We start from the raw sequence: 13,679 nt of genomic DNA on the forward strand, positions 1-13,679 counted from the left end.
CAATTCTATTATGAGTACGAAAGTGACCTAGGTTAGACTGCAGTATTTGTTAAAAAGTATCTTGTGTACTGATTCTCGGGCGACTTAAGGGTAGGTAATATATTGTAGATATTACAATTAGTACAAATTGTAATTACCGCCGCTTAGCCAATGGCCATATTGAGTTGTATTTTATTTATAAAAGCAAATCTATACTTTTTATTTGTATTTAAAAAAAGTTCTGGATATAGAGATACCAGTAATACATTTAGAATACACATATAGAATACATTAAATAAAAGGGATAAATATCAACTGAGTCCACAGCTAGATACAGCTACATGTACCGTGATAGTTAGACAGTTGAAATGTTCATAGAGGACGTATTTCTCTTTAAAAAAATAGAATAAAATAAATATTTAAGGGGTCTACTCGCACTTGGCCGGTTTTTAAAGAGATTATCCCTGTATCATTAATAAAATTCAAATGAAAAATACAAATGCATTCGCATTTCATATCGTCGATTATTAACCAACTTTACCGGTTTCGAACGTGGTCTCAAATTTATAGTTAAACAGTTACTGTCGAGCAGTTGAACATTACAGTCAACACGATGGAATCGTTACCGAAATGTACAATATTGAAATTTCATCCTGACACATTGGAGCAAGTGAGGAAAGCTGTCAACTTCGACAAGCCGGAGGAAATTCGTGATGCGTTAAAGATATTGAAAGAGTGGATAAAACAGCAACCGCATCTTCTGAAAAAGGACTTTAGTAAGTATAAAGTGGAAAATTTCTTTCAATTTTAATTATACTGAAAATGCAAAAAAATTAAAGAGAAATGCACTTGTAAAGAACATAATATCTAGACCTTCTATATATGAATAACTAGCAGTTCCCGCCCCCGAGTTATAAAAGGAAATAAATTTAATTTTATTCATCTTATTACAAATACAATAAAACATAAGTAGCCATAAACTATCTACGATAAATTTCTCATCGAATGCTGGTAGTTTCATGTCGACACGATCAGTGGTTTATGCGTAATTGAGCCTCAAACAAATACAGAAAGAAGATATGCGAAAATTCACATATGCATTAAATACAAGGTTATTATTATGAATTATTATAGAGAGTTTGTCATATGAATATTACATTTATTTATGCACTCTCGACCATAAGTGACGTATAGATCCTTATCTATTTTAATTGTTGTTTCATTCCGAACAATAAATGCCTGTATCGTGAATAAAGAGTCGTTATTTCTTAAATCTTTTATCTAGTTACCATAAAGGATCGTGGTAAACGTTGCCAGCTTCGGTCAATTTTAATTTTATATATACGTACAGTCTAGCAATTTGAAGATTGCGGTTTGTTTGGATTTAATTGAAGCCATTAGAAGTAAGAAGAAGTAGTATGGAAATACATAAATATTATAGATCAAAGTTTTGGAAGTAGGACTGTTGGTAGGCTTACATATAAAGAGGGAAAAGGGAATTTTTGTTCTGTAAATGTACTCTTTTAGAAAACTTTTTGATATACACTAAAGCATGACTACAGTTTCTGAAAGAGAAAAATGACGCAATATACTCCACTAGTGATATTTTTTTATGGCAATATTGAAGGTACTTAGGAAAAAAAATAGTAGTAAGATTATAATAATAATCTTAAGTAGGAGAACCAAAGTCACCGACACAGCCCAAATGATTGCGAAACTGAAGTGGTAGTGGGCAGGGCACATAGTTCGACGGACAGATGGCCGTTGGGGCACTAAAGTCCTCGAATGGTGACCACGTACCGGAAGACGCAGTTTTGGTAGGCTCCCCACAAGATGGACTGACGATCTGGTTAAGATCGCCGGAATACGTTGGATGAGGGCAGCGCAGGACCGATCGTCGTGGAGATCTTTGGAGCAGGCCTTTATCCCGCAGTGGACGTTTTCCAGCTGATGATGATAATTGAAGGTACTTTATCATTCCTATAAACTAATGGTAAAGGTATAGAGCCTTTTTTTCCTGTAGACTATAAATCAAATGTAAAAAGAAATAATTTTAATAAAAGAAATAATTTTTATTAGTTCCATTTGATTTTGTACGAAATTCATTTTAGTTTTATTTTATTAATAAAAGCAATGTTTAACTAACTTTTCTACAGGTACCCCTTAGTGGCGTCTTCTAAAAATATTCAAAAATCTCTATCCTGTGTAACGCGTATTCATAATGGCCCGACAAACATTTTTAAATTCCCCCTACCTATTATATGTATGACACAATATCTACTTTAATACATTTTCCTTGTCATCCTATAGTATTATATCTTGTAAGAGATTATTTCAACGGCTTTAACTAACATATACCAATATAAGGCTATATTTGATTTATAGATTTATATCTATTTTCCCATTTCTAGTATACACATTTACAATAAAGTCCCAGCCACTGTTCAGGCATTATCTTTAAATAAATTTAAATGTTTTATTAAGAAATGGCTCTGTCGAAAATCCTACTGCTCTACAGCTGAATATCTAAGTGATCGGACAGCCTTGGACTAGATTATGATTTTTTATAGCAATAGCAATGACAGTACAATATTGTATATTTTTAATAAATAGAACGCAAAAAAAGAATGCTGGGAGAGTTTCTTGCGTCACTTTTTCGCTCTCAGAGCGCCATTTGTTTCCGAAGCGGTAGTATTATCTATACTATATAGATATCGTATATTAGAAATGACATCAAAAAGAATTCTAAAGGAATCAATTTTGAGAAAATAAATGCCTTTTATGCCGTTTTAGTTATGTTTTTGTGCTTAACTCAAAACACCAGTTGCTTCAGTTATACCGTATTTAATTTTAATGTAGGTATTACTTTTACTACGCACCACAAAAGACATTTTAACATTTTGACAATTACTGTATGCGTGACTGTGTGTCGTTGTGCTCTTTTTCAAAGAACTTCAACAATGACCCGAGCTTATGATCACATTACCTAGAATGTTTACTTAAAACGTGATGTTATGTTGTGATCAGGGTTTATTTCAATGGTTTAGCTACACACACGTGTCGATGCCAGCGGCCGAAATCCATAACCGAAAACTATATCATAATGCTAAATTACATTCGCATCATGTTGACATCTGACATACCACAACCGCGTGTTTGGCATAAATTTCTTAGCTCGCACACAGAGGCGTACATTGGTTTTCTAGCAAAGTAGGCACTGTGGATCTAACTAGTCATAGTTGAGCTTTGGAATATGCAAAGATTGCTTACCGTAGGTACCTAGCGTAAGGAAAAACTATATGAGTGGGTGTTCAATAGAAGTTTTAACTTTAAGGAAAACTTTACTAAATATATATTAATTACTAAATATAATTTAGCTTAGGTTAGTAACGTGGTAGGCACTGCTTAATTGCCTATATAATATGCACGACCCTGCTCGCACAGCTACTTTGTTAAATCAATTAGTGACTGGCTGAGGAACCTTCAAGAAAAGAGCACACTCCCATCTTAAAGGCCGGCAATGCATCTCTTGAACCCTGGTCTTCCCTGACCCCTGGGTGTCCATGGGCAGTTGACGTGAGCCTCTTGCTCGTTTGGGCTCTCCTATATAAAAAGATACACATATTCAAACCATTTAAGTTGATATAAAGATATTTTGGTGATTTTGATATCAAGAAAGATTTTGCAAGAATGCTCAGTAGAACGTACGTATTTCATATACCTAAACATCCATCAAAAATATAGATTTCCAAAAATAAAAGATTTTTAAAGGTACAGTATGAGTGTCGATTTTTAGTGTACCTTAAAAAGAGTAAATGGAAACCCTTTTAACATCACTTTCTTGTATGTCTCTCGTCCGTCTGTCGGTCGATCTGTCTGTCTGTCCATCTGTGAAGACCCGCTATCTCGGGAATGCCCGGATGTATCATGTTGATTAAAACATATTTAAAGCAGGGGCAATGAACAGCAAACAACAACAATGTTTCTTTTGCATAAGATAAGGAAACGGTAAAGAAGCTCTCGTCATGGGGAGTTGTGAGGCAACTACCGATGGACTTAAAAGGCAATCCAGCATACGTGGAAGGAAGGAAATATCAAATTACTCTTACATGATTTCCTTCCAGGTTGTTCTCACCTATGCTGCTATCATTGCTTTGAAAAGTACTATACACAGCTAGATGACACAGTGTAGCACAAAAAAAAATTAAAATTAAGTTTTTGGTATTTAATTTGAGTTCTGTATATTATAATAAATAAAATAATGTTTTAATGAATTTGTCAATTATAACATCAAGAATTATTTCGTAAAATATGCACCCTGTTGTTGTATAGAAATTGTTGCACAGCAGAACTGTCAAACCGTGCGTCAATAAATTCTCTCATAGAAAATATGCCATAGAAAAATTGTTTGAATGAAATCTGGCCGTTTAAAGTGGGTCAAAATTGCGCCTTAATGAGTTGGTTACAATCAAACATACATACAGCTGAAGCTTATAAAAGCGTGTGAAAAGACCACACAAACACAAAGTTACAATCACAAAGGATAACCGAAGCAAAGAAAGTTCTCGCGCACGTAGCGGTAATCGTCACTCACAAATATAGAACGATGTACTCTTTGTTTGAGGTATAGATCGACATATTGGTTGTTAAATGTCAAATATTACGGTTAGGTTCAGAAATTTAATTTGTCACAAACTTAAGATCTATCAATCTACATAAAAATAATCTGCTAGATAGTTAACAACTGTAGTTAATCCTGTAAACTGTAGTTAGGCATTTTCCTATTTATTCACCTTCTAAATCTTTTTTGGACTTCCACAAATAATTCAAGATCAAAATTAGCCAAATCAGTCCAGACATTCTCGAGTTTTAGCGAGACTAACGAACAGCAATTTATTTCTATATATATAAGATTTACAATAATTACAAAATTTTCGGTGCTCAATTGACAATATTACCACCTATGCTAAATTGCGTACAATTTGTTTAATATTTATGACATCTATAGTATTTATTGATTGCGTAATAAATCATTACGTTATTATCCTGTTATTTTAACTAAACGTTTTAAAATACCATTAATATAAAGCTTAACATAGTTCAATGTCAGCAAAAATTATATGATTGTGTAAATACTATCCACAAAAAACGATTTAAGTCGCAATATTTATATAATCTTTGTCCAATAAACCAACACACCAAATGTTTTTTCGAGTCTAACTTGACAACTAATACCTCCGTACTAATAGAATAATCAGAATAGAGACATAATTTTAAAGTACAATATTTTATATTGGAAGTAATCAATCTGAACAAAACATATACAGCTGTATGAGGCTTTTGTTACAATATCTTGAGACGTACAAGTAAATGTGTAGCATGATTTGTTTGATGAATTATTTGATTATACATCTCATTGATACTTTCAATGATATATGCTCAATGAAGTTTTGATTAAGCTGCAAAGAATTAGAAAATACTGTTGAAATAACCGCATCCTGTTATTTTCACTCCAAACCTGCAATCTAGAGCTGTACAAAGCGCAGGTCCGGCCACATATTGCTGTCATCTCTGGTCTGGCTCACCACAATATCAGCTCAAACCATTTTATCGCGTGCATCATGGAGCTGCTTGAATTATCGGGATGCCGGAAATGTCGGGAATCTAGTGCTCTGGGATCGGCTGGGTCACTTGGCGTTACGTAGAGACATTGTGATTTGATCGAAACATTTACCTGATTCCTGGATACTCCTGGATTCTACAAATTAGGATATAATTCCCATCATCTGGATGTCTGGCGGTCGTCTATAGTGTGGTTTTATAGTAACTTTCTACCTCTTACAACCAAGCTGTGAAATGAGCTTCGTTGTGCGGTGTTTCCTGGACGATATGACATGGTTTATTTCAAAAAAAGCGCTATCAACTTTCTAAAAGGCCGACATCGCTCCTGTGATACCTGTGGTCTTGCAAGAGAATGTGGGTGGCGGTGATCACATAACGTCAGGTGACCCGCACGCTCACTTGTCCTCTTCCATAAAAACTCTTTTTTTACTAAACTGCCGTGTCTTCGAAACAAAATATGTTATGGCGATCAGTTTTCACTATGAGATTCGTAATTTGGTTATATTGCCGTCATTTTTCACACCATTTCAGTGTGCAAGTCCCTCAATATAAGACAGTGGCAAGGAATTAGCACTTCCAATTTTCTTAATACGGTTTTACACAGATTTCTATGGTCTTGACAAATGACAGACTGGGTTACAAATATATAATTTATGCCAAAATTATTCTCAAATAGTTGAACAAGATTATAATTTGTTTTTTATCAAGTTTATAAAATGTTTGGAAAATTGTTACTCATACTAATGTACTGGTCATTTGAATATTATTTCTATTATTATTTCAAACATTGTTCTTGTTAAAAAAATGTAAACTCCCTTGAGTTACATATTATTAATATAATATATTAAGTAGACGGTTGACATGTTGAGTAAATACATCTTTGTCCACGTATAAGGGTATCATCTCATTTGCTCGTAAAATGCAAATGAATTTAGTTTTCTCGTCGACGCCATAGCGAAGTGTTGTTGGATCTCTTTCTGAGAGATTTTCCTCCATTAGCGAATGTCTGTCTATCTATCAAAGTCATTCATACCAGTGATCCTAATTTCTCTCTAAGCTTCGCTTAATATTTCACTCAGGATAGTTGACGGCATTAGCATATGACTGAGAGAGCGATGTAACCAAAATAGGGTCTGAAGACTTTGGTAGCAAATGACTGTGAGAGCAATGTAACCAAAATAGTCATCAAAATGACTTCGGTAGCAAATAACTGAGAGAGCAATATAACCAAAATAGGCTTTAACGTTTTCGGTAGCATACTACGTCTGAGAGAGCAATGTACACAAAATGACGTTTTTGGAAAAAGTGGTCGAACAAAATCGTTTCTTACGAATGCTGCCTTAACTATGAGAAATATATAATAATTGTTTTGTATATGATACCTATAATATATGTGGCAGCATTGGAATGCCAACTAATATGGTTATTCTGGTATGAGCGGTTGAAGGCGTGAGTAACTGCTAGTAAAAAATAAACCTGTAAATTAACATTGGTCTTTTATTTTTCAGACGACCATTTCCTCGAGATTACGATAATAGGACAAAAGGGATCTTTAGAACGGGCAAAAAAGCAAATAGACTCCGTATGCACTATAAGGACATTGCTTCCAAGATATTTTGGTGATTTTGATATCAAGAAAGAGTTTGCAAGAATGCTCAGTAGAACGTACGTATTTCATATACCTAAACATCCTTAATTTTCTTATTATGTCAAAAATATTCAAAAATAAAAGATTTTTAAAGGTACAGTATGTGTGTCGATTTCTAGGGTACCTCAAAAAGATTAAATGAAATCTCCTTTTAACATCACTTTCTTGTATGTCTCTCGTCCGTCTGTCGGTCGATCTATCTGTCCATCTGTCAAGACCCGCTATCTCGGGAACGCCTGGATGTATCATGTTGATTAAAACTTATTTAAAACGTTATAATATTCATGTCTACGGTCTTTTGAAGTTGTGAGAAAATCAAACTTCAAAGTTAACATAAAAATCAGATATTACCGTTTCTGATACGCTTGCGTTTTCTTTCTTGCTATATCTTCTGTTCTCTGGCGTGATTTTCTACGTTTTTGGATTAGATGCACATAGACAGATGGACAGGCAGACAGGCTCACGAGTAAGCGTTTCTCATTTTTCCAAAAACAGTCATCGATCCGGAACGTACATTTCTTGAATTCTTGTCAAATTCGAATAATTACGGAATAAGGGATGCGAGATCTCAAACTCAATGTTAATATACTGAATGGAGCAGAAGAGCCATCTGAAACTTCCAGCAGTTAGCTCTATAAGTACAGGTCTGGCTACATATTGTCCTAGTGTTTAGTCTGGAGCAACTCAATTTCTGCTCAAGTAAGTCTGCATGTAAATACTTGGCGCTGCGTAGATAAGTCAACTTTTATTTATCTTCTACGGGATTTATCACGTGAAGATTTTCAAAGCTCCACACCAGACCACAGACTTGGGTATTATCCCCAACAACTAAATGTGTCTGTCTATCTGCCACGTACAACCAATCTTTATAGAGAACATTCGAGCGCGGTGTCTAGCATTTTCAGGACGATCCGACATGGATTCCTTAAAAAAACGCGTTCATCTATCTTAAAGAAAATTCCTTTGATCTTGCAAAACAGATTGCAGTCGGGGGTGATCACTTAACATTTAATCCGCCTGTTTATCGTCCTCTATAAAAATAATGCATCTGTGGTTACAAAGTGTCTCTAATCCACATATCTTAACCAATCAGGGAAATCTTGGAATACCTAGCCTAAATCGTTCAATTAATAATACCTAACTTTTAACCTATCCTCTCTAAGATTTTTGAATCCATATATCTGGAATGAACAATTGAAAATCATTTATAGATTATTTTAAACATGTAGTTTGTTATATAGTAAGGTATTGATTAAAATATAAAAGAATGATTTATTTTTTTAGGTATGTGGTGCTGCTTCCAAGGTTAACAAAAAAATATCAGAGGGTTTCCATACTTAAAATTCATGGAATTGTTGAAGACGTGGAACAATTTCTTGAATACTACAGATACTCGGTCATTGTACGTATATAAATATTATTATATAAATATCTCTATAATGTATAATATCAAAATTCAGGGAGCGCACGGCCTCGTGTAAGCAGAACATCTTTCCTATAAGCGTTGATTCACACAGGTTAAGTGTAAGATGTGTGTTGTAATGTTGATATTGTTACTACGAACAAATAGTCTATCAATTTAGTTTGTTTACAGCTTTACGTATTAAACACACGTAATTGTGTGAATTTTGAATACATGCTATGAAAAAGTCACATAATATTAACATGAACATTAACTTACCACAATAGAAAACAATAATATTTTTAAATAATAATAATAAGAAATTTGTCGTACCCGTTTAAAAATAATGTTTAATTAATTAAGAGACAGACTGAAACAAAATTACATAAATATTATATTATTATTATACCTGGCGTTGTATTGCCATATAAATTAATTTATAAAATTGCAATAAAAAAAATTTGGGGTATATAAGAATAGTTTAAGACCGATTCTCAAACCTACCAAATGTATACCTATATAAAATGTCATAAAAATCAATGAAGCAAGGAGGAACATGACAACTAACATTGTAACACGTAATTTTGAAAGTGATATCCCCCACGTTGGCTCAGTGGTAAGAGCGCTCGCACAGAACAGAGAGGTTGCGGGTTATAGTCCCGCATCGATCATAAATTTTGGTTACAAATTTTATTTGTATTTAATATATAGATAAGATATATATATTTAATATATAGATATAGATATATATATATATATATATATATATATATATGATAGAAAGAAATCAAAAGAACCCCGACTTCACTGCCGGCACACACGTAGAGATTGCCGGCAGGCGTCCTCGGCCCCCACCTCATCGCCTCTCCCTACCTGTGACGCCTATTGAACGCGAAGATGTTCTTCTTATAGGTTATTTAATAAATTTAATAATCCTATAAAGCTGAAGATCTCAATGAAGAATAGTGCAACTTATGTTGAAATAATATTCTCTTTTTTTTTTCAGCTTGCAGAATACGCGAAGACTCATGATTATGTGGATGCCTACCAACATATAATAGATATGACGGAATGTAACTTGGGTGAATTTTTGGCTAAGGCTAATCCACTTGAGTTGCGACAAATTGTCACTATATTCGTAGTAAGACACTATATTTATTTATTTGTAGTTTGTGTGGTAAAATTTAATTGGATAATGGTAATTGATACGTCCTACCCATTACCATGCAGTGCCGCTCAGGATTCGTAAAAAACCCAAAAATTCTGAGCTTCACTACAATTGCGCTCGTCACCAGACATAAGATGGTAAGTCTCATTTGCCCAGTAATTTCACTAGCTACGGTGCCCTTCAGACAAAACACAGTAATATTTACACATTACTGCTTCACTGTAGAAATAGGCGCCGTTGTGGTACCCATAATCTAGCCGGCTTTCTGTGCAAAGGAGCCTCCCACTGGCAATAGCTCTCCCTTCTGCTTTATTTTTCTCGCTACTTTATACTCCCTTTCGTTTTACAGCTTTCTATTTTATAATATTATGTTATTTGGCCCGGCTAACCAACTTTTCATCAAAATACTTCGTGAGCATTTCATTTATACACAGTTACACACTCTTGTTACCGTCATTGCTTGTGGTGATCTCGCGGAGCGGCTCATTCACTTCCCTAAGATATTATATTTGAGGGAACCGATGGCTGGTCCATGCATAATACTCATGATCAGACGCTACTTGTGGTTACTGGATGGTCCTCTCTCTCATTGAAAGACATGCCATAGTTATTAATTTTGAAGTTCTATATTTTTTTAAATATTTATTGTTTAACAATGTCCGTTTAAATCACTATTTATAACAGTCTGAACTGAAATGCATTTACATAACTCTTTTGGATTTTATGTGATTTATTTCAATCTTATTTTTTTTTTCGTTTTCGTATTTTGAAACGTGTGTTTAATATTGTTTTAAAAAACTATAATGATTCTCTTGTAAGTTTCTCAAATCTTCCGAAGTGGTAGCATTTCGTCAAATTTATTTTAATTTGACATTACTAAGTGTATTTTTTTTAGATCTGCGAAAGATTTTTGATTTTATTATACTTAAAAACATCACCTAAATATATCTACTATGAATATTAGTAAGCTTACACAAAATAATTGGTGGAGGAAAGGGTGCACTAATACATATTTAACTGATCCTTGGCAATTTAAATTTTAAAAATATACGATTTTAATTTTAGGGATGCTACGGGATACGCTTAAAAGGAATCCACATAATTTCAAAATCCAAATTAGTTCAATCCTTCCTCTCCATACTGAAGCTTGTGTTAAAACCAAAACTAATCCAACGTCTGCAGTGTCATGAGAACTATGATGAGATACTTAAATTAATAGGAGAAGAAGTGCTGCCGATCGACTTCGGTGGTACTGAACAATCCCTTGCCTATATACAAAGTGAGTATTAATTATTACATCTCCTAGAGCACTTGATTTAAGTAACTGCTAACTATTTAAAACAGCTCCTTTGGGTGAAACAAATGAATGACGTTTATAGCTTTTTTTTCAACTAGATACTAAAATTTAGATATCTTTGATCAAGAGATATCTACAATGTTATGTATTCTGTAAACATAAGTTTACCTAACCTGTCTTTTACCTTTATTTTAATATTTTATATTTTTTAACTGTAACTGTAATAATTATTTATGTAGGTCCTAATTTTGTAGTACATCATGATCGCATCAATATCAATCACTTATTGTTACATCGGAAGTTATTCTGCACCGAATACGCATACGTCTAACGGCCGTTCCCAATATAATATCTACAGATAGAGAGAATAGCAGTCAATAATCTGAAGCTGTCCCATTATACCCGATAAGTCGTTTGAAAATTCCATACAAACTTCTATCGCTGGTTAGCTATACGTCGTCCCATTGACAGACAGTGTGTACAGATTAGATGAGTTACCATTGATAAGTTTATTGGGACAGAAAAGTCAACGATAGTTACGATTTTTATCTCAAGTAAGAGATAGACTGAATATTGGGATATACAAGCGACTTGACAGCCCTGATAATTATGTGAACAATTTGGATTTTTCAGAGACCGTGTTAGCTAGTAATAAACGAATTTAATATTCAAAATACTAAGGAGGTAATTCCAAGCTTGGCTGACTATTTATGACTTGTCAATCAAAATCTTTTACTAGTACTAATAGATTCGCTTTCCTTTTCTTTCTTACTATATCATCATTAGAGATGTTGTTCTCTCTCGCACACTTTGTTTGTTTTACGCCTGAATTTTTTGTATGAAAATAAGGGTCGAGATGAGCAGGACTTACAGCTGATGGTAAATGATACGCCCTGCCCATTACAATGCAGTACCGCTCAGGATTCTTGGAATACCCAAAAATTCTGAGCAGCACTACAACTGCGCTCGTTACGTTGAGAATTAAGATGTCAAGTCTAATTTGTCCAGTAATTTCACTATGGCGCCGTTCGGACCGAAACACAGTAATGCTTATACATTACTGCTTCATGGCAGAAATAGACGCCGTTGTGGTACCCATAATATAGCCGGCATCCTGTGCAAAGGCGCCTCCCACTGGTATATTATATATTATATGTCTATGATAGCAGTAAACGTAGCGCAACGGCAACCAAGGTGAATTTAGATTAGCTGCTTGTGGGTTCTTGTTTATGGGGAATATTAATGATTAATTGAGGGCTATTTTCAAACAGAAGTTAAAAAAATATTTATTTAAAATCAAGTAATATGTTCATCTGAAAATAAGAAAACAAAATTAATAAGTAAACAACTTAAATAAAAATATTTTAATACAAAAACATCATAAAATATCAAAAAGTATTAAATTTAACATTTTTGTAATTCCAGATCAATGGATTGAGGTTTTGTCTTCACCTAAGCACAGAGAATATGTTAACGACATGAATTTGGCATCTACAGATGAGAGTCTTCGACCGAAAGGAGAATTTAATGAAGAGTATGCTGGATTACCAGGAACATTTAGAGCTTTAAGCGTAGACTAAACATTAGTTGAACTAAATTTATGTAATGTTTAATATTTTTATATATATTTGTATATGGGCTACATTAACTAAGTATTTATTATACATGAAGACAAAACTTTCAAAGAGCTTCAGCCCATATAAATAGGTGTTAAAACAATAAATATTAAACAAATGGTTTTTCTTCTCTCTACTTGATCAAAACACAAACGGGTAAGTGAATGTATGCGTATGTTTATAAATAATATATAAAAACATTGAATGGTGTAACATTATGATTACTAAATTTTTCTTTTAATAAATATTCTATGCGTTATTGAAAAATATTAGTAGAAAATTGAGATCAAATAAAATATACTCAAAATTATTTTATTTTTATTCATAACAAACCGAACTCATTTGCCCAGTAATTTCACTAGCTACGGTGCCCTTCAGATCAAAACACAATAATATTTACACATTACTGCTTCACGGCAGAAACAGGCGCCGTTGTGGTTCCCATAATCTAGCCGTCATCCTATGCAAAGCAGCCTACTGGTCTCGTATGGTACCATCCTGTTATATTTTTTTTTTATCCAAGGTGTCCGGATAGCCCATAGACTGAACAAAGCACAGCGATTTTTTAGGTCGGTTTTTAGTGGAAGAGCGGTACCAACGCAATTGTGCCCCTACCACTCATTTTTATTTATTTTGCTTATCTTTTTACTATGGGCAAATGGGAAAGAGGCAAATGACACGATGGGAACTTGTAAAGTGACTCCACATGGACATCTTCATCATCAAAGGTAAAGAGTTTCTTTGCCAGTCTTTAACGTGGAATTATCCTCTAAATTATGTATTTTATTATCCTCTAAATATAGTCGAGATTGCTAATTGCGAGGTTGTACAGTCATACATATACTTAGGATCACTTGTCGCAAATACTGGTGGCTCGGAAGACGAAATTAGAAGGCGAATTTCGATTACCAGATCTGCAATGCAGAAGTTGACGAGGATATGGCGGG

General features: G+C 33.9%; 1 protein-coding gene across 1 annotated transcript; it reads left to right on the forward strand.

Annotated features, from left to right (window-relative positions):
* Positions 1-569: 569 nt before the first annotated feature.
* Positions 570-13,040, forward strand: LOC126975692 (uncharacterized). The gene is made up of 6 exons (XM_050823695.1): positions 570-755; positions 7,110-7,266; positions 8,534-8,651; positions 9,658-9,792; positions 10,885-11,098; positions 12,542-13,040. The coding sequence occupies exons 1-6, from the start codon at positions 593-595 to the stop codon at positions 12,694-12,696; spliced, it is 942 nt and encodes a 313-aa protein (XP_050679652.1). The 5' UTR covers positions 570-592; the 3' UTR covers positions 12,697-13,040.
* The last annotated feature ends 639 nt before the right edge of the window (positions 13,041-13,679 follow it).

This window comes from Leptidea sinapis, chromosome 37 (genome assembly GCF_905404315.1).
Source record: "Leptidea sinapis chromosome 37, ilLepSina1.1, whole genome shotgun sequence".
In the NCBI taxonomy this organism is placed as follows: domain Eukaryota; kingdom Metazoa; phylum Arthropoda; class Insecta; order Lepidoptera; family Pieridae; genus Leptidea; species Leptidea sinapis.

Bases quoted from the DNA above. Each gene is read 5' to 3' on its own strand.
- LOC126975692 (XM_050823695.1), top strand. From the start codon at position 593: ATGGAATCGTTACCGAAATGTACAATATTGAAATTTCATCCTGACACA. The intron at 7,267-8,533 runs GTACGTATTTCA...TTATTTTTTTAG, and splicing joins GCAAGAATGCTCAGTAGAAC to GTATGTGGTGCTGCTTCCAA. The intron at 11,099-12,541 runs GTGAGTATTAAT...TTGTAATTCCAG, and splicing joins ATCCCTTGCCTATATACAAA to ATCAATGGATTGAGGTTTTG.